The 25907-nt window shown below is 65.2% G+C and overlaps 1 protein-coding gene across 6 annotated transcripts; it reads left to right on the top strand.

Annotated features, from left to right (window-relative positions):
* The first annotated feature begins 1899 nt into the window (after positions 1-1899).
* On the top strand, positions 1900-25328 carry CBFA2T3 (CBFA2/RUNX1 partner transcriptional co-repressor 3). Of its 6 annotated transcripts, none has more exons than XM_038185522.2 (12): positions 1900-2295; positions 17747-17893; positions 18798-18875; positions 19697-19938; positions 20340-20429; positions 21424-21605; positions 21747-21997; positions 22105-22190; positions 22390-22585; positions 22736-22804; positions 22947-23134; positions 23805-25328. In XM_038185522.2, exons 1-12 carry the CDS (start codon positions 2226-2228, stop codon positions 24093-24095), a joined length of 1890 nt encoding a protein of 629 aa, XP_038041450.2. In that variant the 5' UTR covers positions 1900-2225; the 3' UTR covers positions 24096-25328. The 6 variants fall into 6 exon arrangements, with proteins under 6 accessions (XP_038041450.2, XP_038041452.2, XP_038041449.2 ...); XM_038185521.2 differs by having other exon boundaries at positions 1902-2295; positions 22944-23134; XM_038185525.2 differs by lacking the exon at positions 1900-2295 and adding an exon at positions 8430-8898 and having other exon boundaries at positions 22944-23134.
* The last annotated feature ends 579 nt before the right edge of the window (positions 25329-25907 follow it).

The raw sequence follows: 25907 nt of genomic DNA on the forward strand, positions 1-25907 counted from the left end.
CTGCTCGGCCCCAAAAGCTCAGCTCTGACTCAGACAGAAAGCACCCAGCAGCACCGTGAGGCTCCACGGGAAGGGGTCACCTGCGCCGGGCACAGCCCAGGACCCCCGGGGCTCCCCCAGTTGGGGGCAGACCCCACGGCCCCACGTTGGGGCATTCCCCGAGCTGCTGCCCCATGGCTCCTGCAGCTGCCCAGCAGGTGCCTGCTGGAGAAAACCCTGCTGCTGCAGGTGACGTGGGGGACACGGGGCCGCAGCTGGTGGGGATTTTTCTTGCTGGCCCTGAAAGCCTCTGGCTTTGACTCAGTGCCCCGGCACGCGCCCCGGGAGCAGCCCCTGCTGTGTGATCTCCCGCACGCTTTCGGTCTCTCTTTGCCTGTGCCCTGCCGCAGGGCGCCTTGGCAAACCCCCCGGGCTGCTGATGCCGAGCCCACCTGGGGCCACAGGAAATAAAAGGGGAAGAAGTGGGAGGCTGAGAATGGGAGGGAAACCCTCCGGCCCCAGCATCGTGCCCCACACAGCCCCACACCACCGAAACCTCCGGCAGCGCTCAGTCCCCACACGCTGTCCCTCCTGGCAGACCGTGGGCATCCGGGGGTGGGCAGGATGGAGCTGAGCCCCCCGAAATCATGGGATGTGGGGCCGAGGCTGTGTCCCCATGAGAGGCAGCAGGCTGGGTGCACGCCGTCCTGCCTGCCATGGAGCTGTGCGTCCCCTTGGCCCCGTGCTGGGGCTTCCCCTCACCCCCCAGCAGCACGCAGAGCCACGTGCACCATCCCCTGGGGCGCCCAGCACCGCAGTGCTCAGCCCTCCCCGCCCCGCTGCAAACCAGTGGCTTCCCCTTCACCCTGCTCTGTGCAGCCCCAGGATCCTCCTCCCCATTTGCACCCCACCGTCCCCTCCCCGTCCCTGTCCCCCCCCCCCCCGGTGGCCCCAGGCTGAGGGGAACGGAGCGGGGAGCCCCGGGAGCCATCTGCGGGAGCCCAGGTGGCCGCCGAGACACGCCATCTGCTGAGCCACCTTCGGGGACCGTGCAGGCGCTGCTGTATTTTTAGGACACGTTTCCTCCCTCCCACCTGCAGCCCGGAGCAGCCTCTCGGTTTTCTAACAAGTCGCTTCTCTCGCTTGCGGCTGCTCTGCCCGAGAGCGGCTGTTGGAGAGCCCCAACCCCGGCACTGGGGGGGCTGGCCTGGGGGTGCACGGATCCACGGTGCTGAAAGGGGGCTCAGCACCCACTGGGGGGTTGTCCTGGGCAGGGAGCAGGCAGGGAAGTGCGTGGAGCAGGCACCAGGATAGAGCAGGCACCAGGATAGAGCAGCCAAGGGAGATCCCTGTCCCCACAGCCAGGCAAAGAGAGCAGTGTGCTGCAAGGGGGTGAGCCCCTGGTGCCACAGCGTGCACTGGGCATGCCGTGCCAGGCTGCACCACGCTGTGCTGGGCTTCACGATGCCGTGCCAGGCTGCACCACCCCATGCCAGGCTGTGCCACGCCGTGCCAGGCTGCACCACGCCACGCAGCACCACTCCCTGCATTCACTGGCCGTGCCGTGCCAGCCACTCCATACCACACCGTGCATCCCATGCCCATGCCAGGCTGCATTTTGCCAGCTGTGCCACGCTGCCTTGCCCACGCCAGGCTGCGCTCTAAAGGCTGTGCCATGCCAAACTGCACCGTGCTGCATGTGCCGTGCTGCACCATGCTGCCTGTGCCGCAGTGCACCTTGCTGGCCGTGCTGTGCCATGCTGTGCCGTGCCGTGCCATGCTGTGCCATGCCATGCCACCCTGCTGAGGTGCTGCCCATGCCGAGCTGCACCGCGCTGGCCCCTCGCAGTGAGGAAGTGAAGCCGGCGAGAAGGGGAAGTTGTTGGAAAGTCAGACCGGAATGGCTGATAGGGAAGGCAGAGCTGGGCTTGGTCGCAGATGGTTCCTGTTGGGGAAGGACACGGGCGCAGCTGCCCGGCCTCCCCCCACCCGCCGCATTATCACTGCCCGGCAGCTGTTCACCTTCCCCCTCGCCATGGGACACGGCGCTGCTGCCACCCCGGCCCCGGCAGTCACATGAACGGCCCTCACGGCAGGGCAGGCACCGTTCGGGCAGGACGCCCCGCACCTCACCGCGCTGCACCGAGCCCGGCGCTGCTCAGCATCCTCTTCCCTGGTGCAGAGACTCGTGCCTGCCCCAGGAGCGGGCTGGCTGTGCTGGGCACTGCTGATCCCGCACCCCTGGGATGCCCGGGGGCACCCCCAAGCCCGACAGCCACCCCTCCAGCGCCAGGGCACCGGGCAGGACCAGCCAAGGTAAGGCCGAGGCAGCGGTGGGAGCAGGGAGGCGGGGGGCTGTGGGCGACCCACGTGCACGTGGCGCGGTGCAGGTGACTTGTCCCGATGTCACACGCAGCCCTGGGGCCAGGCAGGTGCTGCCCAAGTGGTGCGTGGGGGTCCCCAGTGGGGTGTCCCCATGGGGCCAGTTGGAGCTGGCAATAGGGCAGGGGGTTGGGGCACAGCCGAGCTCATAGCACCAGCAGGATGGGGCACGGGGACCCGTCCGCAGCCCGCTCTGCAATTAACCTTTCTGTAATGAGCAAGCAGCCACGATTAGGTTTTATTTGCAGGGTTTAAATCCCCTGTTTACCCAGTGCTTTCTTTCATTATTGGGTCAGCAGCTCACGTGTGGCTCGGGAGCACATTCCCACGCTCGCTCCCCGGCAGCAGCCAGACCCTGCCCGCAGCAGCTCCATCCCACCACGGTCAGGATACGGCCCCGAGGGCTCCCCAGCTGCTGCTGCTGCTGCTCCCTTGCAGCGTGACAGCATCGGGGCCAGCTCCAGGGGCTGGGACATCCCCATGCCCTGTGCTGGGCATCCCTCAGCACCCCGAGCAGGGACCTGGTGGGGCCGTGCCGGGCGCGGGAAGGAAAGCGGCGGCCGGCTGAGTCACCGGCGTTTGTCTGCCCCGAGAGAACAATGCTGGCCCTCTGCCGTGCTTCCCCTCACACACCCCTTCCCCCGGTGGCTGCGAGCCCTGCGGCACCATGCACCGGGCACAGCACCCTGCCCCCCTGCCCGGCCCTAATATCCACCGTGCCGGATGGGGATGCGGCCAGCTTGGGTTTGAGGACAGGGTTTGGGCAGCGTGGGGACCTCCCAGGTTCCCATCCTGGCTCCATCCTTTGGCAAAAGTGGCGTGGCCGGGGGTCAGGATGAAGCCCTCTCTGCTGAGCCTGCGTGCTGGGATGGGGACAAGGACGTGGGGTGCTCCCAAGCTCCTTCTCCTGGGTGCTGCATCACTGTGTGAGCACAGCAGGTGCCAGCGCTGCGCCCCTCTGATGGGACACCAGCACCCGAGCTCCTATTTGAGGCAGAGACACCCAAAATGCTGAAGCCTGGGAGTGATCCCCATGTGGGAGCAATGGGGACACCGGTCCCTGCCCCGTGCCAGCACACAGCACCCCGCTGATGCCCCCAGCCCCACAGGGTGAGGGGAACCCCCTGAACCCGGAGGGGCGCAGCGAGCGGAGCCGTGCAGATTGCTGCGGGCTGGCGGAGGTGCCGGTTAGGTGCTTGGCAGGAGAAACGTTTATTTTGTTGGCCAAATATCTCGGCAAACTTCCTGATTTACTCGCAGCCAGCGAGGCAGCGATAGGGGCTGGTGAGGCCGTTGCCTGCTCCTCGCTCCGGCTTCAGCGCGGAGAGCTGTTATCTCAGATGCACAGCGGGCAGGGAAGAGGTGGAGAAAGGGAAATGAAATACAACAGAGGTGGCACATTTTTTGCTCTTGATAACAAGCCCTGCTTTTAGCCTGGGAACTTGGAAACGATGCAGGTGGCCAGAGGCAGCCGCAACGTCCCCCCGCTGCCACAGCGCATCTGGACCTTGTAACGAATCCCAGACCTCTGGGATGGCCCCGCCACGAGGCTGGGGCTCCCCTGTGGCTCAGCCAGGGGAGCAGGAGCTGCACAGAGCTGGAGTTGGGAGGGCAGCCGTGGAGCTTCAGCAGGGCCAGGAGATGCTTTCAGCTCCCCAGGTCCCTCTGTTGCAGGGGGGTCTCACAGGATAGCACAGGGACCCCACAAGAAGGACGGGGCTCTCGGGGAGGCTCAGCACCGTGTGCCCCCTCTCCGGTCAGGGGATGTCACCAGGACAGGGAGTGGAGGAGCTGAGGGATCCTGTGCTGTGCTCCCAGTGTGCTGCGTGTGCTGGGCACCTGCTGGGGTTCTGCTCAGCACCTCTGGCACCTTCCCTCAGGCCAAGAAGGGGACGTGTTGCTGGCCGACTGCTGCTTACACCAGGGTGGCAGCGGTGTCTCCGTGCACCCCCAGGCACCAGGAGCAAGGGGCACGAGGCCATCTCCACTTAGGACAGTTTCCGGGCACCCCATGGCAAAGAAAAGCTGCAAACACGGCCCCAGCAGCCCCAAAACCTGGAATTTTAAAGCATCCAGAGGAACAGCGACATATCCCAAAGCCTCCCAGTGTCTAAGCCAGGACGGTGATTTTTTGGAGGCTGCGGTGCAGGGCGCGCCGGGGTGATAAGCAGTAGGGCCCGGTTTCCCTTTGAAAGGGAAGCAGGAACGAATCTGTCAGCCAGGAAAACATGATTTTTTTTTCCTTTTCATGTTCATGGAAGTTGTGCAGAAGCCGCAAAGCCCTCGGCTCCGCTCCCCACAGGCGGTGACAGGCAGGGGCTGCTCCCACCAGCCTTCATCCCAGCGGCAGCGAGGGCCGGGGTGGCAGAAGGGCGGGGGGCTGCGACGCCGGGAGCCCCCGCGAGCGGGCGCAGGGGGAAGCCAGGCACAAGCGAAGCCCCTTTCTTAAGAAAAGCTGGCAAGAGGCGCTTCCTGAGCAGCAGATGTCCCCGCGGCGGATGCAGCTGCGGCGGGCGATAGCCGGCGCGCGGGCGAGCTGTCTTCCCCGGCCGCTGGCTCCCCACCAGCCCCTTATCTCCCCCGCGCATTCCCTGCCAAATTGCCCTGCGGGGAAGGGGAGCACCAGCCTGGGCTCCAGCTGCAAGCAAAATGCCAAGGGGAGAGCTCTGGGGGCTGCAGCCCAGCTCCCGGGGATGGATTTAGGAGCTGGGATTAAGGCCACCACCTCCGTGCGCGCAGCCAGGGTGAGGGGCTCTGCATCACCAAGGGCTTCCCCCCTGGCACGGCCAAAACACCGCAGAGAGGCACCCGGGGATGCTCAGCTCCCTGTGAGGTTGCGTGTAGAGACGGAGAGACCCAGACGGGCAGCCAGACTCCTGGGGGTGACACAGGAAACCTGCGGCACGCTGGGGCTGAGCGCGGGCACGGCTCGGTGCCTTCGCCCCCAGATGAGCCCCGGCGCGGCGGAGCAGGTCTGCGCGGCGGCACGGGGATGACTCACGGCACAGCAAGGTGCAAGAAACCAGCAGCGAGGGCTCTCTTACAAGGCTTGAGGCTTGGGAAGAGGGGACATCCTCCTCTGTGCACCCACAGCAGGCAGCACCTGCGAGCAGAAGCGGTGCACTTTGGTGCCATCACCGCCCCAGGGGACCACGGCACCTGGAGGGTGGCACTGGTGGGCACAGGGCTGGTGCTCAGCAGCAGGAGATGCCATCTCCTCGCCACAAAGGGAGCACAAATTGACACAACACGTGCGCTTCATCCCCTTGCCAGCCGGCTGCACGCCGGTCTCGGGCTGCTGTGGGACCCACGCGTGTCCGTGGGGTGCGTGGCAGCGGCGGGGAGGGTTCCGGATTAGGGTTAAGGGGCACGAAGGGGTTAAGGCGGGGAAGTTTGCTCACTCTCGGCAGTGATTTAAACCAGACAGAAAGGTTCTGTCATCCATCACACTAACAGCCAGATCATTGTGTTTTAAAGTGTCTGTAATTGCAGCAATACAGAGACTGGGAGGAAGATAAAGGCTGGGAAGATGCAAATGCGGAGGGGAAAGCACCAGCCCCCAGCACCCAGCACCCGGTGCCAGGGGAACCCAGCCAGGGACAGGGCAGCCCTGCGCAGGGTTGGGGCTGGATTGGAGCACCTGGGGGGTCACCTCGGTGCCCCCCTGCCCTCGCTGGGGACAGTGCAGCCCGGGGAGCACCCAAAAAAATACACAAACTGACCCAGGGATGAGCGCAGGCTTTTGGACATGCCTCAGGTTTCATCCCCAAAATGTCACATTTTTTTGAGGTGGCCTTGCCGCCAGCTCCATCGTCATCCCTGGTGTAGCACGGTGTGACACTTCCCTACCCATCTCCTGTCTGCTGGGCTCCAGGGATGGCACAGGACGGCAGGTGACAGCCTGCTGCAGGCGAGGAGGTGGCACGGGCACGGCCGTGGGTGCCCGGGTCTGTCCCGGCGGCCGAGGCCACGTGCGAGCGCGCCGGCAGGGCGTTATTAACATTCAGACGAGGCCCGCCGAATAAAGCGAGCTAACACAAATGTTTATTTTCTCAGCGGTGAATTATGACTTCAATAGACCAAAATTACAGGCTGCGCGCGCGGAATAGAAACGAGGCAGACCCTGCCACCCAAACGCCGCCGGGGGGGACGCGGCAGGGTCCCCCCCCTGCCCATGGTGCCCTGTGCACATCGTGGTGCTGCTGCCACCGGCTCGTCCCACCACGGGACTCGATAGCATCCTGCATCTACACCCAAAATGAACCAAAGCTGGCAAGGTTGCAGCTGGTACCTGCAGGTCGCTGGGTGTGGAGCCAGTGCTGGTCACCCTTGGGTTCTGGCTGGGCTTCACCCGCTGGACATTTACTGGTGGGTTTCAGCACGAATTTAGCAGCTTGCAAGGCGTGGGGCGCACATGCAGGACAGCATATTTGGCTGAGAGCGTGGCCACCCCCACAGCTCCCTCCTGAAATTGGGGTTCAGCCTCGGGAAGCGCTCTCGGGATGCCTGGGTGCTCCAAGAACCCGGGACGTGTGCGCCGGGGGGGGGTTGCACCATGCACCACGTGCCCAAATTCACCCACGCCGTTGCATTTGCATGTGCCAGCCGGGGCTGCTGCTGCACGGCGTGCAGCTGTGCGCGGGGGCGGATGGTGCTGCGCCCGCGGGGCCTCGATGGTGGGGCTGTGGTGCTTCCAGTGGGGGGCTCCTGGGGCAACCCCAGCGCTCGGGGTGGGGAGGTGCGGGCAGGAGGAGGGCTCCGTGCACGGCAGCAGGAGCTGGGAGGGGGTGACCCTGCCAGCACCTTGGGGTGGGATGAGGCACCATCCTGCGACCCGATGTGATGCAGGTGGGAGCTTGGACACGCAGTGGTTGTTTACTGGCCATGCAGCATTATTTACTAGCCACACAACGGCCACTTAGTGGCCACGCAATGGTCATTTGGCAATTGCACAACGGCCACGCGACGTGCACGTCGTGCAGAGCCTGTGCCCTCTGCAGCGGTGGTGCCATGAGTGCCCCAGCAGTGGTGGTGCCCCAGTGGAACCCCATTACCCGGCAGGGCCCCGCCGTGGTCCCCAGCGCCCTGCGCCCCGGGGAGAGCAGCGGATGAGTAATGCAACAAGCACCCGGGCGCAGGGGCTCCTGGCGGCAACTCGCAGAGGGAAGGCAGCTGCCAAGCCGAGTAATTACGCAAAGAGGCAGGGCTTCAGCTCGCAGGGAAATTAGCAGGGCTTGCGCTAGCCAGCAACAACATCGTAGTAGGGTTTTTTTTGGGGGGAAGGGACACTTTTAGTGCCCCCCCAGCCAGCAGGATGGGTGCACCGGGCACCCAGCGTGGGCAGGGAGCCACCTCCATGGGCATCCCCGTGGTGCCGGTGCTGTGCGGCCACCCGGGGCAGCCTGGATGAGGCCGTGTGGGGTGGGGGGACCCCGAGGCCAGGCTGCGTGGGTGGCGGGGTGCCCGTGGGGCTCGCCCTGCACAGATGTTGTGGCTGCACGTGGGGCTGCTCCCACTGCAACCCCGTCCCGTGGGCATCCCCGGGGCAGCCGGGGACGGAAGCAAAGCGAGCACAGCCCCAGCCCCTCGCAGCCCCCCCAGTCCTTGGGGTGCCAGCCCCCTGCCAGCCCGATGGGGGCACCGAGCCCAAGCCCCACGCTGACACCTCCCAAACCCTACAACCCCCAGCCCCAGCCCCTTGTTGCCCCCAGAACCATTTACACCCCCCAACCCTCGGCAAACCCCAAACCTTTCCCACCCCCAACCCTCATCCAACCCCAAACCTTTCCCACCCCCCAACCCCTGGCACCCCCCCAACCCTTCCCACCCCCCCGCAGCCCCCAACCCCCGCGCACCCCCTCCCACCCCCCTCCCCTCTCCATCCCCGTGTCCCCGCGCAACCCCCGCTCCTTTGCCCCCCTCCCTCCCCCTAACCCCGGCTCCCACCGCCCCCTCCCCGACCGCGCACCGGGGGCGCCCCCCCCCCCCTTCTCCGGCGGCGGCGGCTGCGGGGCGCCCCCTGCCGGGATCGGCTGCGGCTCGGTGTAAGGCGGCGGCGGGGGCGGGCGGCGCTCACTCCGGGGCGGGCGGGCGGCGGGGCGGCAGCGGGGGCTGCGGGCGGCCCGGCCCGGCACGGAGCTCGGCCGCGGGCGCCCCGGGGCCGGGGCGCGGCGCCGGGGGATGCGCAGGGGGTGAAGCGACCCCCGCGGCTCTCCCCCGGGTTTCTCCGCCCTCCCCCTTCCCGGCGGCGCCCCCCCCTTCTTCCCCTCCCCTCCTTACCCCCAACCCCTTGGTGTCCGTCCCCGGGGGGGGGCAGCGCCCCGACCCCCCCGGGCTGGCGGCCCCCGGCGGCGGTGGCGAGGGGCGGCGGGCAGGTGCCGGGGGCGGCAGCCGCCGCCGAGGGGCCGCGCTCCGGTTCTGCCGGCCTTAACGGGGCCGGGGTCGTCTCCGTCGCCGCCGGGGGTCGCCGCCGGTTCTGCCCGCACCGCTCGGCTCTGCCTCGGGACTTAGCGCACGCCGCCGCCGCGCCTCAGCACGGTAAGGGCCGGGCACGGGGCGCAGGGGGCGCGGGGAGAGGAGAACGGGGGGCTGCCGGTGTCGTTAGGGGGCTGCCGGTACCCAGGGGATGCTGCCGGTGTCGGGGATGCTGCTGGTATTCGGGGGTGCTGCCGGTACCGGGAGGCGCTGCCGGTGCGCGGGGGACCGGGATGCTGCCGGTCCCCGGGGGTGCTGTCGGTGTCGGGGCGCTGCCGCCGCCTGCAGCAAGCCCCCGGTGCGCAGCGCTCGGGGGATGCTGCCGGTGCCCCGGGGGTGCTGCTGGGACCCGGGGAACGCTCCCGGAGCTCGGGGGTGCCGCCGGTGCCCGGGGAACGCTCCCGGTGCGCAGCGCTCGGGGACGGGGACGGTGCCGGGGAGGCTCCCGGTGCCCCATCGCGCTCCGGTCCTTGGCAGGGCAGCGGGGCCCGGCCCGGTTCCCCCTCTCCGGGGGCGACAGCAGCCGGGGCGAGGGCGCATCAGAGCCTCCAGCCGCTCCCCGGGGGCAGGGGGCGGGCGGGGGGCGAGGGGCGAGGGTCGGCGCTGCCCCGCTGCGAGCTGCCCCCGGGGGTCCGGGGGGAACGGGGAGGCTGCAGCTCGCCCGCCGCGCCCAGGGCTCCCCCCGCGCTGCCCCTGTTCTGCCACTCACGGGCACCTTTTGCTGGATTTTTCTTTTTTTTATTATTATTATTTTTGTATTAATTTTTTTTCCCGTTAGCCGAGAAAAACTTTGCAACTTCCCTTCGGTGCCGGAGAGCTGCCGCCGCTGCTGCCGGGTTTCATTTTGTTTTTTTAATTCGGGGTCACGTGCGCCTTGACAGTGCCTTTGGATCTAAGCGATGGTCTCGTCTCTCGCTTAGAAGGAGCTCCGGAGCTCTTCCCTCTGTTGTTTTCTCTCTGTTCAGGAACAAAGAGATTTTTCTGCCTTTAATTAAAAGGAATATTAATCCCACGCTCCTTTGTCGAGCGACTCGAAGACGCTCTGCAGCCGTTCGCCTCGCTCGGCACCTCGGCGGGGTGAGCTCTGCTGCGTTGCACGGAGGCAGCCGGGGCACGGAGATGCTGGGGATCCATCCCGAAAACGCACGGCGAGCGCGGAGCAGCGGCCGGGCAGGATGCTGAGGGCCCCGGCGCCCGCAGCCCCGCGCTGGTGCTCGGGTGAGGAGCTGGCAGAGCCGGGCTCGCGGCCCCGCGGGCGGCTGAGGCGCACGGAGAAGTTTGGGGGCTTGCTTTTGGGGAGCCCTGGGAAGGAGACCGGAGATGCGCTGGGCTGTGTGCGGCTTTTTCCCCTCCTGCTGCCTCCCGGCAGGCCCAGCTGTATGGGAGATGCGTTGGGGTGCAGGGAGGGAAAGCCCGGGGGGCGCAGGCAGCGGGGGCCGTGCTCCCGTGGTGCCGAGTGCTGGCGCGGGGCTGGCCGCTTGTTTTGGGTGCGGTGGCAGCCAGGCCTAGCGTGGATGCAGGATTTGCCTCTTACAGTGAGGACTTGCAGGGTGAAGGATGCAAAAATGCTCTGGTGTTGTGTAGGTTCTGTGGGTTTGGAGGGTCGAGCAAGCTCCAGGCTCTGCCTGTTTCTGTGGCACGCGTGGGGAAGGGGGCTCGGGGCTGCGCTGGCAGCTCGGGGACCCCGCGGCGTGGCTGGGGTGGGCTGCGTGCGCCCGTCCTGGGTTTGCCATGGAAATGGGCTCTCGGCTCCGCTCGCTGCATGCAGGCAGCTCAAATCCCCCTCGGGCTCTCGGGGTGGTGCAGCTCCCTGCCTGCGGCCGTGCAGCCTCCCTGCGCCCCGGGGAAGAGGTGCGGGGTGCTGTGAGACCCCCAGGGCTGAGAGGCACCCCGTAAACCATTAAACATCTCCTAACGGGATCAGGGCATTGCTGGGGAGCTGGACACGGAGCACAGGGATACTGGCGAGGTGTAAGTGTGTGCTGGCAGCGGGATGCGTGCTCCTGTGGGGCAGGGAGCCGGTCCCCACGGCACAAGGGACACCAACCACAGCCACCAGCACTGGTTCTGCCCCCGGCCGTGCTGGCACCGTCGCGGGGTGCTCAGCATTCGGGCAGATCAGGGCCTGATCCTGCAGCCAGGCTGCGAAGGAGCAGGGAGCTCGGTGCAAAGACGGGGTGAAATGGGGCGACCCGAAGCGGGGGCACTCGGCGGGGGCTTTGTGATGGACTGGGCAGGGCGAGGCCAGGCTGGGGCGCAGAGGTGAGAGCCCACCAGGTGCCGAGCTGGTATTAGTGCCCCTGCCCAGCTCTGGGCTTATTTTTAGATTTCCTGAAGCTTGTTTTCTGCCTTCCCTCCCCGCTCGCTCAGCCTCCCCAGAGGCAACCCCACCTTGACAAGCCCACAGCTTTTCTTCGGAAGATGCTGACCAATGTTTCCAGAAAGCATCCGAAGGATTTCCTGTTTATTTTTCAAAATTCTCATTAATATTTTTTATTTTTTTATTTTTTTTGTCTCCTGCGTTATTGCATTAAATCTCGCACGGGCAAAATTGCCTTGAAATGGAGCCTGTGGTTAAAAAGAGACAAAGAGTCAGCGACGCAGCAGCCCGGAGGCTGTGGGGATGCACCGCTGGATTCGGCACCCCCTCAGAGCCGTCACCGTCCTGGCGCCTCCAGGGCAGGATCTGGCCCGGCGTCCCCGGGGAGCCGGCGGTGCCTCGGCGTTCCCACGCTGCAGGGACCTGCACGGAGCTCCCCGCCAGCTTTCGGAGAGGGACTGCTTCCCTTCCCAACTGCTCCGTGCCTCCGAAGTGCCCCCAGCCCCCTTGGTGCTTGTGCCACTTGTCCGTGCTCGAGGCCACCTCTGGACACAAGTGTCCCTGTGCATACGTGGCTGCAAAAATGTCACGGAGCGTTTTAGCTCGGGGCTCTGCCTGCTCGAGGAGTGCATGGCTTTGGTTTTGGGGTGCCCCTCCTGCAGCTCGTCACCGGATCGGTCGCCCTTTCGGCACGGACGCCGTGGCCTGGTGGCCTCATGGCGCGCCGCTCGCTGCTGCAAGGAGGATGTGTGCGCAGAGCAGGGCAGCCCCGAGCCTCGCGCCGCCCTGTGTGCCCACGCAAAGCCCGGTGCACAAGCCCTCTGTTTGCTCGCCGTGTTTAGAGAGCATATTTAATTTCCAGGTGCGCAGGACAGCTGGGGAGCAGCGAGGGCGTGTGCGTGCCCACCTCCTCCCGCGCCCGCGAGCTGCTGGTGGGACGGGGCAGGCACAAGGCTCATGGTCATGGGCCAGGATCCGTCCTGTGCTCCCCCAGCACCTGGGGAGCGAGTCCCCTACTCGGAAAGATGGGGAGGGGGCGTTGGGACCCCACTCGTGGCTTTTCTGCCTCGGGCTGCCCGGTGGTGTTGTCCCACGCCGCCGTCGGCTCTTGCGCCCCGGCGCTCGGTCCCGAGACGGTTTTACAGGCAAGGCTGAACTGCACAAAATGTTCGACTTGTAAAATATGTAGCGTGAGAAAATAGCCTTTTCTGCTCTCCTCCTCGCCGCCGCGGCTCCCCCTGCCCCATCTGCTTGCTTGGAAAGCTTCCCGCAGCCGGGGAAAGGAGGAGGGGTGGTGGGGGGGTGCGAGGCCGGCGCAGCTGACGGCACGAGGGTCACCCGGCGATCGCTGCCGGGACGGCCGGGCTGCAGGATGGTGCTCGCCCCGTGGGCATCGTGGGCACACCCAGGGGGTGTTTGGTCCACGGTGCGCGGGCAACGAGTCCTCTGCAAGTGGCCGTGTGGCTCCGGGGGCTGCTGTCACCCGGGGATGCGCTGTGGGGACGGCACCGGGAGAGGTGGCCAGGCTGTGCCGCGGTCCCGGGGCGATGCAGACACCTCTGGTGGGGTTCCCAAAATGGGGGGCGTCATGGGGAGGGCAACGGGAAATACCCCTGTGAGGCGCCCGGCCGGGGGCGGGGAGGGAGCCGAAATCCCCGGAGCTGGCGACGAGCCATTGTTTTCACCAGCCACCTTAATCCATCATTATCTGGGCATATTTCGGATCCTTGCCAAGAGCAAGGTGGGAAGGGGGGGGGGGGGGGCTGTAAGCATGCTTTCCCTATTCCCCTGCCATCCTTTTTGCTGCCTGTGTGTAATTAACAGAGTAATTAAAAACAGGATGAGTTAATTGGTATTCATTTATGTGGCAGATGTTTTTAATTGAGATACGAAACAATTTACCTGTTTACATAAACAATAGCAAATGAAGGCTTGTAAAACAGAGAGGGCTTTTTTTTTTCCCTTTTTTTTTTTTTTTTTTGAGGAAAATCAGAATAACCTCCCTCTCCCTCCCTCTCCCTCCACCCTGGCTCCAGCTGACCGGCAGCTGATGGCTGTGGCCCTGGGGGGGCTGCAGGTCCTCGGGGGTGCTGCTCAGGGCAGCGGGCAGGGCTCTGGGGTCCCTGATTCCCCGGGGAGCGCGGGCACCTCTGCGGTGCCCACCCAGCCAGGGGCTGCAGGGAGAGGGAAGGAAATTGGGATGTGGCAAAGGGAAACCCACCGTGCTCCCCGTGTGGGGTGGCTGGAAGTGTCCCAGGTTGGGGCATGGCTCAGGGCACCCATGGGCGAGGGATCCCCAAATTCACCGGCTGCACGGCGTGGTGCATGGCGTGGATTTTGGGGGAGCAGGGAGTGTGCTGCCCGTGGTGTGAGCATCTTTGAGAGCAGGGGATGCCCGAGCACCGTGGGGTGCCCGCAGTGCCGGGTGCTGCCCGGCTTCCTGGCGGCGGTGGCTCTGCAGCCACAGCTCCCCGTTTGCAGGGCGCCTGCAAGTGCCTCGCTGGGCCTGGAGCTGCCAGAGGCCAGGTTTCGTTTACATCTTCTGCAGAGGCTTTAATTAATTTGATTTCCTTTTAAAAGGCTTCATTTGTGCTGACTGGTGCTGGGGCTTGCGTCGCTTCGCCCCCCCACCCCAACTCCTCCCGCACCCTGCAGCCCGGCTCCCCAAAATGTGCTGCTTCAGGGAAACCTCACAAAGTTGTCAGAGCGAGGAGGAGACACCGGTGCCACCTGTGTGGGGTGGTGGGAGCCGTGTGGGGTGTCCCCATTTTCTCCTTCGCCCCTCGGCTCCAGCCCCAGCTGCTGCTCCTTCTCCACCCCCTCACCTCTTTCCAAAGCCCCCTGGGGACGTGGGACACCCCGGCCGTGGCTGTGTGATAGGCCTGGAGTTGCGCAGCACCCTTCTGGCACACCACCATCCCGCTTCCCTCCCCTTCATGCGCAATTTGGGGGGAGCCACGTCCTCCCCCACCAGCTGCCTGCCATCGTCACCATGTCCCGGGGGTGGGGACCTTTCCCCACGCTGGGGATGTCCCCAGGAGCTGACAGCAGGGTGCTGGGGAGGGTTTAGCCCGTGCGCCACGGCTCCTTGGGGTGCCCACGCTGGGATTTGGGGCACGGGCACCCCCATAACACCCCCGTTCTTTGCGCCAGGAAGGCACCGGGGTGGCTGGCGCCGCGTGCGCCCACCCGGGGGTGCTGGACGGAGCTCGGGGGCGCCGGCGCCCTGCGGTTCCCCCCCACCCGTGCCCGGCTCGCACACGTGGGAGCGCGGCCGCCCGGCTGCCGGCGCGGAGAGCTGCCCTAACGCGCTCCAGATGGAGAGGCTCCGGCCCTCGCGATCTTATCAGGGAGTTGTTCTTGGCCCCCGTGGCACCAGCAGCTGAGCAGCAGGAATGCTTTCCTTTGTTTGGGAGGCAGCCTGGCTTCGGGGAGACGTCGCCTCCAGCATCTGGATTTCATTTGTGGCCATTTGGAGAGCATGAAGGATGCTGTTCTTTTAATTCCCTTTTAACCCCTTCCTCGATGGCAAAGCCTCGCCGGGAGGCTCGCAGGCAGCCGGAGCTTTCCGACAGCCGCTGCTGCACCGGGATGGCTCCGTGCCCACGGGAGCAGAGCGGGCACTGCCTTTGGGTGCCACGCAGCCACACAGGGACTGGCATGTCCCTGTCCTTGTCCCCAGCCACCCCAAGGCCTGGCTAAAGGGTGCAGAGAGCAGGGGGCACAGCAGGGGGATTTGCACCCCCAGGCTTGGGAAGCTGGCTGGCGCACGTGGTGCCCTGCTTTGGCACCCGCAGGGGTGGCAGTGGGCACGGTTGTGGCCGTGTGGCACCAGTGGGCACCGTCCCCAGCCAGCACGTGGGGGGTTAAGGCCTCCGGTGTGACAAATCGGGGTCGGGGGGTGCGTGGGGTTCGGCATCTGATTCCCACCGGGAGGCAGGGCGGGGTACGGCCCCGCTCCGGCCAGCGGAGGAGAAAATACTAATCCTTTTATTTTTATATTATTACTTATTCATCTGGGCTGCACAGGCCTAATGGAAACCAGATGTAGGAAAACAGACACAGCCCCGAGCGGCTGGGACAAATTACCCCAAAGAAAAAGAAAAAGAAAAAAAAAAAGGAAAAAAAAAAAAAAAAAAAAAGGATTCCAGTAGAGTTTGAGCGGTGCCGGGGAATTGGTGCCACGCTCGGAGGCGCTGCCGGGGGGCAGAGCCTGGGCACGGGCTGGCGACCGCCTGCCGCTGACGGGGAGGGCAGGACGGACAGAGGGACACGTGGCAGGACAGCAGGACGTGGCCAGGCTGCCGTCACCGGTGCTTCAGAGCCTCACAGGAGCTTCGTGGGGCTGGAGGCAAAAGCTGGGGCTTCCAGGGTGGTTTGGCGAAGCGAGGGGCAGCGCCCTGCTTCTGGCACGTGTGACGCCGTGGGGATGGTGCCACCGGGGCGCACGGGTGTCCCTGCAGCCTGGCTCTGTTTGCTTTGGGCTTTTCTGGGCTTCAGCACCGAGAAATCCGGCACTTCGGGGGCTGCCTCCTGCTCCTGTGCCCGCGCGGCGGTGTTTGGATTGCAAACGCAGCAGGAAAAACTTATGGCTTCAAGAGATGGAGGAGGGAAAAAAAAAAGAGAGAGAGAGAGAGAGAAATAACACACCCAGACGCAGTTTCCCCTGGTGTTTGTTCAGCTTCGTGGAGACTTTCCTCCTGATGGGAAGCTGCGGAGCAGCCGTGCCGGCGCCAGGATGAGCGGATTTGTGCTTTTTCCCCCAAGCCCAGGCAGAGCCAGGCCCCTCTGCTGCAGCCCCTTGGAGCCAGATCCACACAGGGAGCGTGGTACAGGTGCCGTGGCACAGGGTCCCCAGGGTGCCACCTCTCCACCTTCTCCTCCAGCTGGACGAGCCCCGTGGCCTCCATGCCGTGCCCCTGCTTGGGGGGACGCTGGCTGAGGGGAAGGATGCCCAGATCCGTGCTTTGCCAAGGGGCAGGGGGTGCTGAGCCAAGGAGGGTTTGGCTGTGCCCTGTTGCACGCTCTGTGGATGAAGGGACTGGCTGCGCTCACACCCACCTCGTGGTGGGCTCGTGGGGGCCACGTGGATGGCAGCCCCCCGGCTGTGCCAGGGCTCCCCCTCGTCTCCATGCGTCCTGGGGACACTCAGCAGGGGCTGGGCTTGGCAGCATCATGAGGGCACGCGTGGGATGTGGGCTGCAGGCTGACCTCTCCTTGTCACCCTTTTTGTCCTCGGGGCACAAAACCCATGCTCTGCGTCCCTTCTGGTGCTGGAGCCTCGTGAGCCTGCGGACACATCTCCATGTGGGCAGCCAGAGCTGGTTCCAGTCCGAAGCACTGGACCCACCACCTCTCGTGCCTCCCCCGTGCCAGGGCTGTCCCCGGGGCTGTTACACCTGGCGTAAAGCTGCAGAGCCACACAACGGGCCCAGGAGGTGGGAGGGAGGCTGCAGGTCAGGGTGCGAGCCAGGCACCCCCTGGCATCGTCCCCCCCCCCAGCATCTTCCAACAAGTCCCTTCTGTCCTGCCTGGAGGAGCCGTTCCCAAACCCCGTGGCGAGGAAAAGCAGAGGTGTTTTTCAAAGCATCCCGTTTATTTTGGCAGAGCCCGCGAACAAACTGCTGCTCCGTGGCAGAGGTGCTGTTTAGCCTTGGGGGTTTCTCCTGTGGCTGGAGAGGGAGAAGGGGGCGCAGAAAGGCAAACCCCAGCACGCAGTGCCAGGATGGCCCTGCACACCAGCCAAGGACACTCACTTGGTGCCAGGGGTGCCGTGGGACCGCGGTGGTGACCTCCAGCCCTCCTGGCTCCCCACTCCTCCCCACGTGGCATCAGCTGCAGGATGAGCCCTGCTAGCATCTTGCTCGGGACGAGGCCCCGGTTTTATTTAGCCCGGACCATGTGCTCTCGCCGGGCTCGATTAATCTCCCGACAGTTGCAGCGGATTAGGCGTGCGCGTTAGATGAGTGGGTAGCAGCCGTGCCTGGTGGCGAGCCCGCTGCGTGCAGCGGGGACCCTGGCCAGGATGGTGACAGACCTGTGCAGCTGGCGTGCTCGTGGCCACTTGGCACGGCATGGCACAGCATGGCACGGCAGCCTCTGGGCTGTGGGTGGCACAGGGAGCAGCATCGTGTGCCAGCCATCGTGCACCCAGGATTTGCTGCCCGTGCGCAATCCCTGCCCGGCACCACGATGCCCGCAATCGCCCTGGGGCTGGCGAGGTGCTAGCGGGCAGCCTGGGCACGGGATCCCCGAGGTCGCTGCTGGCAGGCGGGTGGCTTTGCAGGGATGGCAGCTGTGATAATGCTGTGATAATGTGCCCGGGCTGTGCTGTGCGCAAGATGTGGAGCTCACACCTTGCAGAGCCGTGCCCTGTCCCTTCTCCAGTGCCACACATCCGTGGAGGATTCAGGGCACCGTCCCCACCACCCTACAGGGACACAGGGCACCGGGCACCGTCCCCACATGTCCCTGCGCTCCCACTCCACTTGGGGACCGGCGACACCCGAGGTCCCCGAGGCCCTGACCCTCCGGGCAGGGGCTGTCCCCGGCGGCACTGCCCCGCTCACCGCGCGCGCCCTGTCCCCGCAGATCCCGCGGCGAAGCGGGCCGCCACCATGCCCGACTCGCCGGCCGACGTCAAGACGCAGCCCAGGTCCACGCCGCCCAGCATGCCGCCACCGCCGCCGGCCGTCACGCAGGGAGCCACGCGCCACCCCTCCTTCACGCCCAGCACCAGTGAGTATGGGGACGGGGAGGGGACGGCGGGCAGGGGGGCTGCCCGGCTCCCTCGGCCACGTGCTGCCTTTGGGATCCGTCGCGACCTCGTTGCGCTGCGTGGTGCTGGCCGTGCCGTGGGGTGGTGATCCTTGTTGGTGTGCTGGAGAAGGGATTTGGGATGTGTGTGGGCTCTGCCTGTCCCCAGCGAGTTGCTTGGGGACAGGGACGCCCTGGTTTCCTGATGCGTGGTCACCAAACGGGAGCACGGAGCAGCTGGAGGAGGCTGCAGGGCTCGGAGCTGGGCACGGCCACGTGGGTGTGTGTGGCACCGGGCGGTGCGGGGCAGTGTCACGGCTGGCTGTGGTGGTGGGGACCTGCTGGCTGTGCCCAGGTGACAGAGTGGTGGCATCGAGGTGCTCTATAGGGACTGCAGGTCTCTGCACGCTGGCTGCCGCGGCCCTGCTGCGCTCCCAAGCAGATGTTCTCTAATTAGAAATCGGATTGTGCTCTCTGCGCTCTGATGGGTTTTGCTTTTTAATCCAAGCCCTGCAGTGGATGCAGGGCTCTGGGATCCGTGTGCGGGGCTGGTGCGGGCGTCCCCATCCTGCTGGTGTGGGCACCGTGTGGGCAGCCGGCTGCCAGCACCACCAGGCCTCGGGACGGAGTTTTGGTTGTTCTTGGTCTCGAGGAATTTCCACAAGCTGCCCCTCGAGCTGGGGCTGGGCAGGGACTGTACGAGGAGGGGGGCATCCTCGGAGCCTTTCCGTGGGCTGCGTGGGGTCGATGGACCCGGTTCCATCCCCGGCACGTCGGGCTCCACGCGGCTTCGCCCGCAGGACGAGCGGGCCGTGCCCAACGGGACCCCCGGCCGAGAGCTGCCGCCTCTGCTCTCTCATCATAGCGTGTTTTATTTTGCTTGCAGATCGAGACGCTGGCCCTCCGACGTTTCTGCCTCGCGGCCGTTTTCATGGTTGCTTGAAATGGTCGATGGTCTGTCTTTGTAAGTAAAATGAAACGTACGCTCTAATGAGAGACCCGAGACGCAGCCCGAGCCCCCCCCGGCCGGTGCCCCTGGCAGTGCTCTGCCCCCCCAGCCCCTCTCCTTGCCCCGTCCCAAGGATGCAAACCCCGTCCCCGGCCCGGCCGAGGGACACGTGCGGCGTCTAACTTAGTCCCCACCTGTCGTGGGAATAAAAGCAGTTGTGGCCGGGGGTTATTTTCGGCACCTCTTTAGCGGGCGGCTGGGACCGGCCGGCCGGAGAGCGAGGGGGAGCCCGTGGAAGCAGCCAGGGCAGGCAGGGCTGCAGCACCCCGCAGCACCAGTACCACCAGGTCAGGGCGATGGTGGGAGCAGCACGGTGCATGCCCGGGTGCTGGCGGAGGGGTGCGAGGCCGTTGTGCACAGGGGGGACGGGCTGCAGGGGGCTGACACCCGTGCTGCCCACGGAGAGGTCGCTGCGCCGAGGGCTGGCACGGGAACGGGGTGCGCCCTGTTGTGCGCCGGGGTCCTGCCCACCCCCTGGCGCAGGGTGCTGTGGGCAGCAGCCACCTGAAGGCTCCTGGATGGGCAGCGTGGGGAGCGCACAGCTTCTGGCAGCTCTTGGCTGCCGGGATGGCAAGGAGCAGGGTCAGGCCCTCACCACAACCCATCCACCACCCCTGCGTCTGCCACATGCTGCCCCAGGGGCGCAGCAGCATCCCCGGGCACCCCAAGCCGTGGGAGGACACTGGTTTCTCGGTGCCCAGCGGGATGCTCGGGTCCCCCCAGCCCAGCGCCATCCCCTCACCGCCGTTCTCACCTCCCCTCCTCTCCGCTCGCAGTGATGAACGGCAGCAGCCACTCGCCCACCGCCATCAACGGGGCCCCGTCCACCCCAAACGGCTTCAGCAACGGGCCGGCCACCTCCTCCACCGCCTCCCTCTCCACCCACCAGCTCCCCCCAGCCTGCGGCGCCCGCCAGCTCAGCAAGCTCAAGCGCTTCCTCACCACCCTGCAGCAGTTCGGCAACGACATCTCGCCCGAGATCGGGGAGCGGGTGCGCACCCTCGTCCTGGGGCTCGTGGTACGTTTGCCGGGCGCAGGGAACAGTTTTGGGGAGCCCCTGGGGCTGGCGGGTGATGCCCCAGCCGTGTCACTGAGCGGGGCTCCTGGTTTTTAATTTGGGGATGGAGGTGATGCTAAATGGGGAAGAGGAGCCTCTTGGTGCTGGGTTGACTTAAATGCTGGAAAAATGGGGGCGTCCCGCAGGGTCTGCATGGTTCCCAGGGTGGGAGATGGATGGAGTGGATGCCACCAGTGGTGTGGGGCTGGGTCCCCACTGCTGGCACCACCAGCAAACCCTGCGGGGTTTTCCCTTGAGCACGGCAGAGCCGGCGGGGAGCAGAGCAAGGGAGCAGCACCAGGGGGCACAGGGTGGGCTGGGGGCTGCGAGCGGCCGGCGCTGAGCCCGGGCTGTCCCCGCAGAACTCCACGCTCACCATCGAGGAGTTCCACGCCAAGCTCCAGGAGGCCACCAACTTCCCGCTGCGGCCCTTCGTCATCCCCTTCCTGAAGGTGGGTGCCCTGCACGGCCCCCGGGTGCATAAATCCCCCCCCCACGGGCAGTCCCGTCAGGCCGAGGCGCTCGTGGAGCTGTTTGCAATAACGCGCGGGGTTAGGCCCATCTGGAAACCATTTGCAATTCATTAAAAATCCCCCCCCCTTTTTTTTTTTTCCTTTAATTTTCCTTCTGATTTTGTGCTGACTCTGCACTGCCACCCTGCTCCGGAGGGATTCGCCAGCCGCTGGCACTCCTGGCACCACGGGCACGGGTGGCAGATGTTTGAGCCTGGCATCGCTCACCCCTCGTTAGCAGAGGAGTAAAAAAAAAATGTGCCCCCAGCCACCTTTGCAGCCCTTGCAGCAGGAAGCCACCCCCCAGGGAAGGCAGGGCTGATCAGGGGGGACACGGAGCCCCCCATCCCCTCGCCAGGCAGTGTCCCCGAGGCCAGCAGCACTCCCCGTGCCGCCGGCCGCCCCGGCACCCTGCTCCAGCTGCTTCCACCTTGGGCTCCAGCTGCTTCTCATTACCCTAAGTGCAAGCAGCCGGGCGCGGCGTGCTTCCCAGACTCAGGGGCTTTTTTGGTTTTCGGGGTCGTTCCCTCAGCCGGGGAAGGGGCGGGAGCTGCAGCGCGCCTCTCCTCCCCGAGCGCTAACGCGTCCAACAGATGGGGCCTTGGCTGCCGATCAGCTGCCTAAAGAGAAAAGTGGAGCTGGCAGCAGCAGGGCCCGGGCAGAAATGTGTTTCTGCTGCTTCAGGGACAGCACTGGAGGGGGGAGCGCACGGGTGCGGGGGCAGCTCACGGCACCCTGGTGCCCCGTGGGTGCCAGGAGGGTTGGGGGTGTCCCCGGTGCCGAGCGCGCACCCCAAAGGGCTCCCCAGAGCTGGGGGCTCAGGTCCCCAAAGTGAGAACTGGAGGGATGGGGAGATCAAGGGTGGCTGGGGTGGCTGAATTTTGGGGAGCGTGGCTGTGCCGTGGTGGGCTCTGGATTCTCGCTCCCCTCGCAGGCCAACCTGCCGCTGCTGCAGCGCGAGCTGCTGCACTGCGCCCGCATGGCCAAGCAGAGCCCGGCGCAGTACCTGGCGCAGCACGAGCAGCTGCTGCTGGACGCCAACGCCTCCTCTCCCATCGACTCCTCCGAGCTGCTCCTGGAGGTCAGCGAGAGCGGCAAGAGGAGGACACCAGACAGGTGAGGGCGCACGGGGCGCCGCTTTTTGGGGCGCACCCCCCGGCACGGGGCGCTGGATGTGGGAACGGGCACCTGGGCGCGGAGCTGCGCACGGATGCTCGGGGACCCCGTGGGGACCGACCTCTTCTGCAACCCCCCCAGGACCAAAGAGAACGGTTTGGACCGCGACCCCCTGCACCCCGAGCACCTCAGCAAGCGGCCGTGCACCATGAGCCCCGCGCAGCGCTACAGCCCCAGCAACGGGCTGAGCCACGCGCCCAACGGGCTGCCCCCCCCCGCCGCCCCCCTGCCCCAGCACTACCGCCTCGAGGACATGGCCATGGCGCACCACTACCGCGACGCCTACCGCCACGCCAACCCCCGGGAGCTCCGCGAGCGCTCGCGGCCCGCCGGTGAGCTCAGCACCCCCCCGAGCCCCCTGGTTTGGGGAGGTGGGGGACACGGCGTGGGGTTGGGGACGATGTCGGGGTGACCCCCTCATCCTGCGCTCGTCTTGCAGCGGTGCACGGGGCGCGCCAGGAGGAGGTGATCGACCACCGGCTCACCGACAGGGAGTGGGCGGAGGAGTGGAAGCACCTCAACAACGTACGTAGAGCCCCCAGCCTGCCCCCCCAAATTGCTGCATGCATGGGGCAGCCGTGCTGTGCCCGCCCCGCTTTGCTCCCCGCTTCCACCGTGTCCCCCTGTGGTTTTCCTCCCGAGCATCCTTCGCTCCCACGGCCCCCAGCACCACCCTGCACGGCCCAGATTTCCCCCCAGCCCCTCCATTGCCCCCCCCCAACAGCTGCTGAACTGCATCATGGACATGGTGGAGAAGACGCGCCGGTCGCTGACGGTGCTGCGGCGGTGCCAGGAGGCCGACCGCGAGGAGCTCAACCACTGGATCCGGCGCTACAGCGACGCCGAGGACATGAAGAAAGGCAGCCCCCCCTCCGCCCGCCCCCACAACAGCTCCTCCAGCTCCGAGGCACCCCAGTTAGGTATTGACCCGGGGGGGCTGCAGCCTGGCCCCAGCCCCTCTCCGGGGTGCCCGTGCCGTTCCCCTGGGACCGGCTCGGCCGGCGGGTCGGGTCACGGGGGGGTTGCCTTTTGCTAACGGCGTTGTCATCTCCCCCCTGGATCCTTCGCAGACGCTCACCGGGACTTCGCACCGCGGCCCCTCTCCGGTTACATGCCCGAGGAGATCTGGAGGAAGGCTGGTGAGTGTGGCCCCTCCAGCGTGCCCAGCCGGCAGCGTCCCCGCTGCGTCCCCTCCCCGTGCCCGCGGGGCCGGAGGGGGCTGGGAGCCCCCCAGGGTCCCTGCACGCCCCATGCCACGCTCGCCCGCCTTCCTTCCAGAAGAAGCTGTGAACGAGGTGAAGCGTCAGGCCATGTCCGAGCTGCAGAAGGCCGTGTCGGACGCCGAGCGCAAAGCCCACGAGCTGATCACGACGGAGCGAGCCAAGATGGAGCGAGCCCTGGCCGAGGCCAAGCGCCAGGCTTCGGAGGACGCCCTGACCGTCATCAATCAGCAGGAGGACTCGAGCGAGGTGGGGCTGGAGGGCACGAGGCTTGGGGGGGGGGACGGGGTGGGTGCTGGGGACCTGCTCAGCAGCACTGGGGTGGCTGCGGCACCGCTGGTGGGGTGGGAATTCCTGCAGTGAGTGGGGATGGGATGGGGAGGGTGGTTTGGCACGGGGTGTGCGTGGTCTGGGATGAGGACGCATGGTCCAGGATCAGAAATATGAAGTCAGGGATGTGGCACATGGTCCAGGATGTGACACGCGATCTGGGATGAGGTGCATGGTCCAGGATGGGTTATGTGGTTTGGGATGTGGTGCACGGACAGGGTTTGGGTACGGGGTTTGGGACGTGGTGCACGGTCCAGGATGGGGTGTGTGGTTTGGGATGTGGTGCACGGACAGGGTTTGGGTATGGGGTTTGGGACGTGGTGCATGGACTGGGATGGGGCACATGGTCCAGGATGGGTCGCACAGTCCAGGAATAAGCATGTGGTTTGGGCTGTGGTGCAGGGACTGGGTTTGGGTACATATTTAGGGCTGTGGCGCACGGTCCGGGATGGGGTACGTGGCTTGGGATGCGGTGCGCAGCCTGGGTACGTGGTTAGGGCTGTGGCGCACGGTCCGGGACGCAGCACGCAGCCCAGGAATGGGGCGCTGCACGCCCCAGCACTGAGGTTGTCCCCCGCTGTCCCCGCAGAGCTGCTGGAACTGCGGGCGCAAAGCGAGCGAGACCTGCAGCGGCTGCAACACCGCCCGCTACTGCGGCTCCTTCTGCCAGCACAAGGATTGGGAGAAGCACCACCACGTCTGCGGGCAGACTCTGCAGGGGCTGCCGGCCCCCGCCACCGCCCCCACACTGCCGGGGGGCTCGGCGCAGCCCGAGGGGGTGCCCCCCATGGCCAGCAGCCCCAGCGAGACGGGCTCGGGGGCCGCGTCCCGCGCCGGCACGCCGGCCACCCCGGCCCCGTTGGAGAGCGCGTCCCGCTGAGCCGCTCCCCCCCCACCCCGCTGCCGCCCCCGCCGCGGCGCGCCAAAAGAACCAGACTGCACTCGATGCAATTTCCTCAGCTACCTGACTCGTGTGACCTCCAAAACAACCTCTCTATCTCTCACAAATAATCCTCACGGATCCTCAAACCGGGCTTTAAGTGGAGTTTAAGGCAAACGCCGGTTCTTCTCTGTTCTCTCTTCGGTCTTTTGTTTTGGCTTTTTTTTTTTTTTTTTTTTTGGTTGGTTTTCTAGCGTTTGGGGGATTGCTGTTCGTTGCTACCGGGTGTTTTTTTTTTTTTTTTAATATATATATTTTTATATTTTTATTTTTCTCCTCCTTTCTGGATGAGGGGGATGCCGCAGGCTGGCCGCGCCATGCGGCGCTGCCCAGGAGCTCGCTCGCAGGAGGAAGGAAACTTCTTTTCTTCGTCTCTCTTTCTCTTTTTCTTTTTTTTTTTTTCCTCTTTTTTTTTTTTTTTGTAAAAAAAAAATAAAGAAAATAAAAATGAAAACGTCGGACTCTTTGGCTTTAAGTAAGATATTGTAAAAAAAAAAAAAAAAAAAGGAAAAAAAAAAGAAAAATCAAAAAAAAAAAAACAGACACCGCCAAGTCAAGCGGCGTGCCAGAAGCTCACCTGTAAACTACCTTGCTAGCTAGCCAAGAACAGACCAGACTCACCTCTGCTCCAAAGGAAATCCAAAAACGAGAAAGATCCAAACGTCTCTCCACTGCCAAAGTTCGTTTCGTTCTGTTGTCGCTTGCTCTGACGCTTCCCGTCCTCGCTGGCCGGGGGGAGCCCGGCGCGCCTGGGGGTTGGACGAGTTTCTATCCTAAAATAAAGCAAAAAAAAGAATTTTTTTTTTTTGGAAATAAACAGAGGAGCGCTCCCCACGTGGCATGGGGGGCACGGGCAGGAGCCCCTGGGTTTCCCTACCTCTGCCCGCCGCCGGAGGAGAGGAACGAGGAGTGCGAGGGACGAATCCTGCTGCTCTCCCAGCCCCCGTGCGCCGACACCCCGGGGTTTTTGTCCTTTTTATCCGCTCCCCGCGTTGGATTATAATTTTTAATTTTTTTTTGCAACGATTTCCAGGAGGCAAGAAAAATAATAAAAAAAAAAAAGGCAAGAAGGCACCACCTCCTCCCTCGCAGAGGAGGCGGACAAAGACGATGTAGGAGATGCTGTAACTTTGCGCAGCGCCGTACGAAGCGCAGAGGACGGGAGTGCAATACGGAAAGTCCCACGGCTCCGGGAGGAGGGAAGGAAACCAGAGCGTGCCCCGGCGCGGCTGGGCAGGAGTGCTGTACGTTAATGTGAATGTAAATAGCGTCCGCAGAGGTCCAAAAAATAATAATAATACCGCCGGTGATCATAATAATAAGAGACACTTTGCCAAATAAAAGGGTGACGAGAAACCACGGGAGGATGTGGTGTGTGTAGGAGCTAGGCTGAACCCAGAAGAAGTCGTGTGCTCGATAGGAGCTTTAGTTTTTCCGCATTTGCAAAAACCATCCTGTGTGTTTGCTGGAGGCGAGGCGGGAGGAGGACGGGCTCGGGGCCGCTCGGATGGCATCGCCGGTGCCCTCGTGCCGCCCTCCTGCAGCAGGAGCTGACGTGGGGCCGTGCCGTGCCGTGCCGTGCCGTGCCGCAGCAGGGCCCGGTGCACCCCGAGGTGACGTTTCCTGCCCCGTGCCACCAGCACCGAGCCCTGCTGCAGGTCCCTGCGCACCCCGAGACCTCGGGGCGTCCCCTTCGGGGAGCGGGGGTCCCGCGCACCCCGCGCTGGGAGCGCTCGGCCAGGTGCCCCTCGA

Source organism: Anas platyrhynchos, chromosome 12, assembly GCF_047663525.1.
Source record: "Anas platyrhynchos isolate ZD024472 breed Pekin duck chromosome 12, IASCAAS_PekinDuck_T2T, whole genome shotgun sequence".
NCBI classification, from domain to species: domain Eukaryota; kingdom Metazoa; phylum Chordata; class Aves; order Anseriformes; family Anatidae; genus Anas; species Anas platyrhynchos.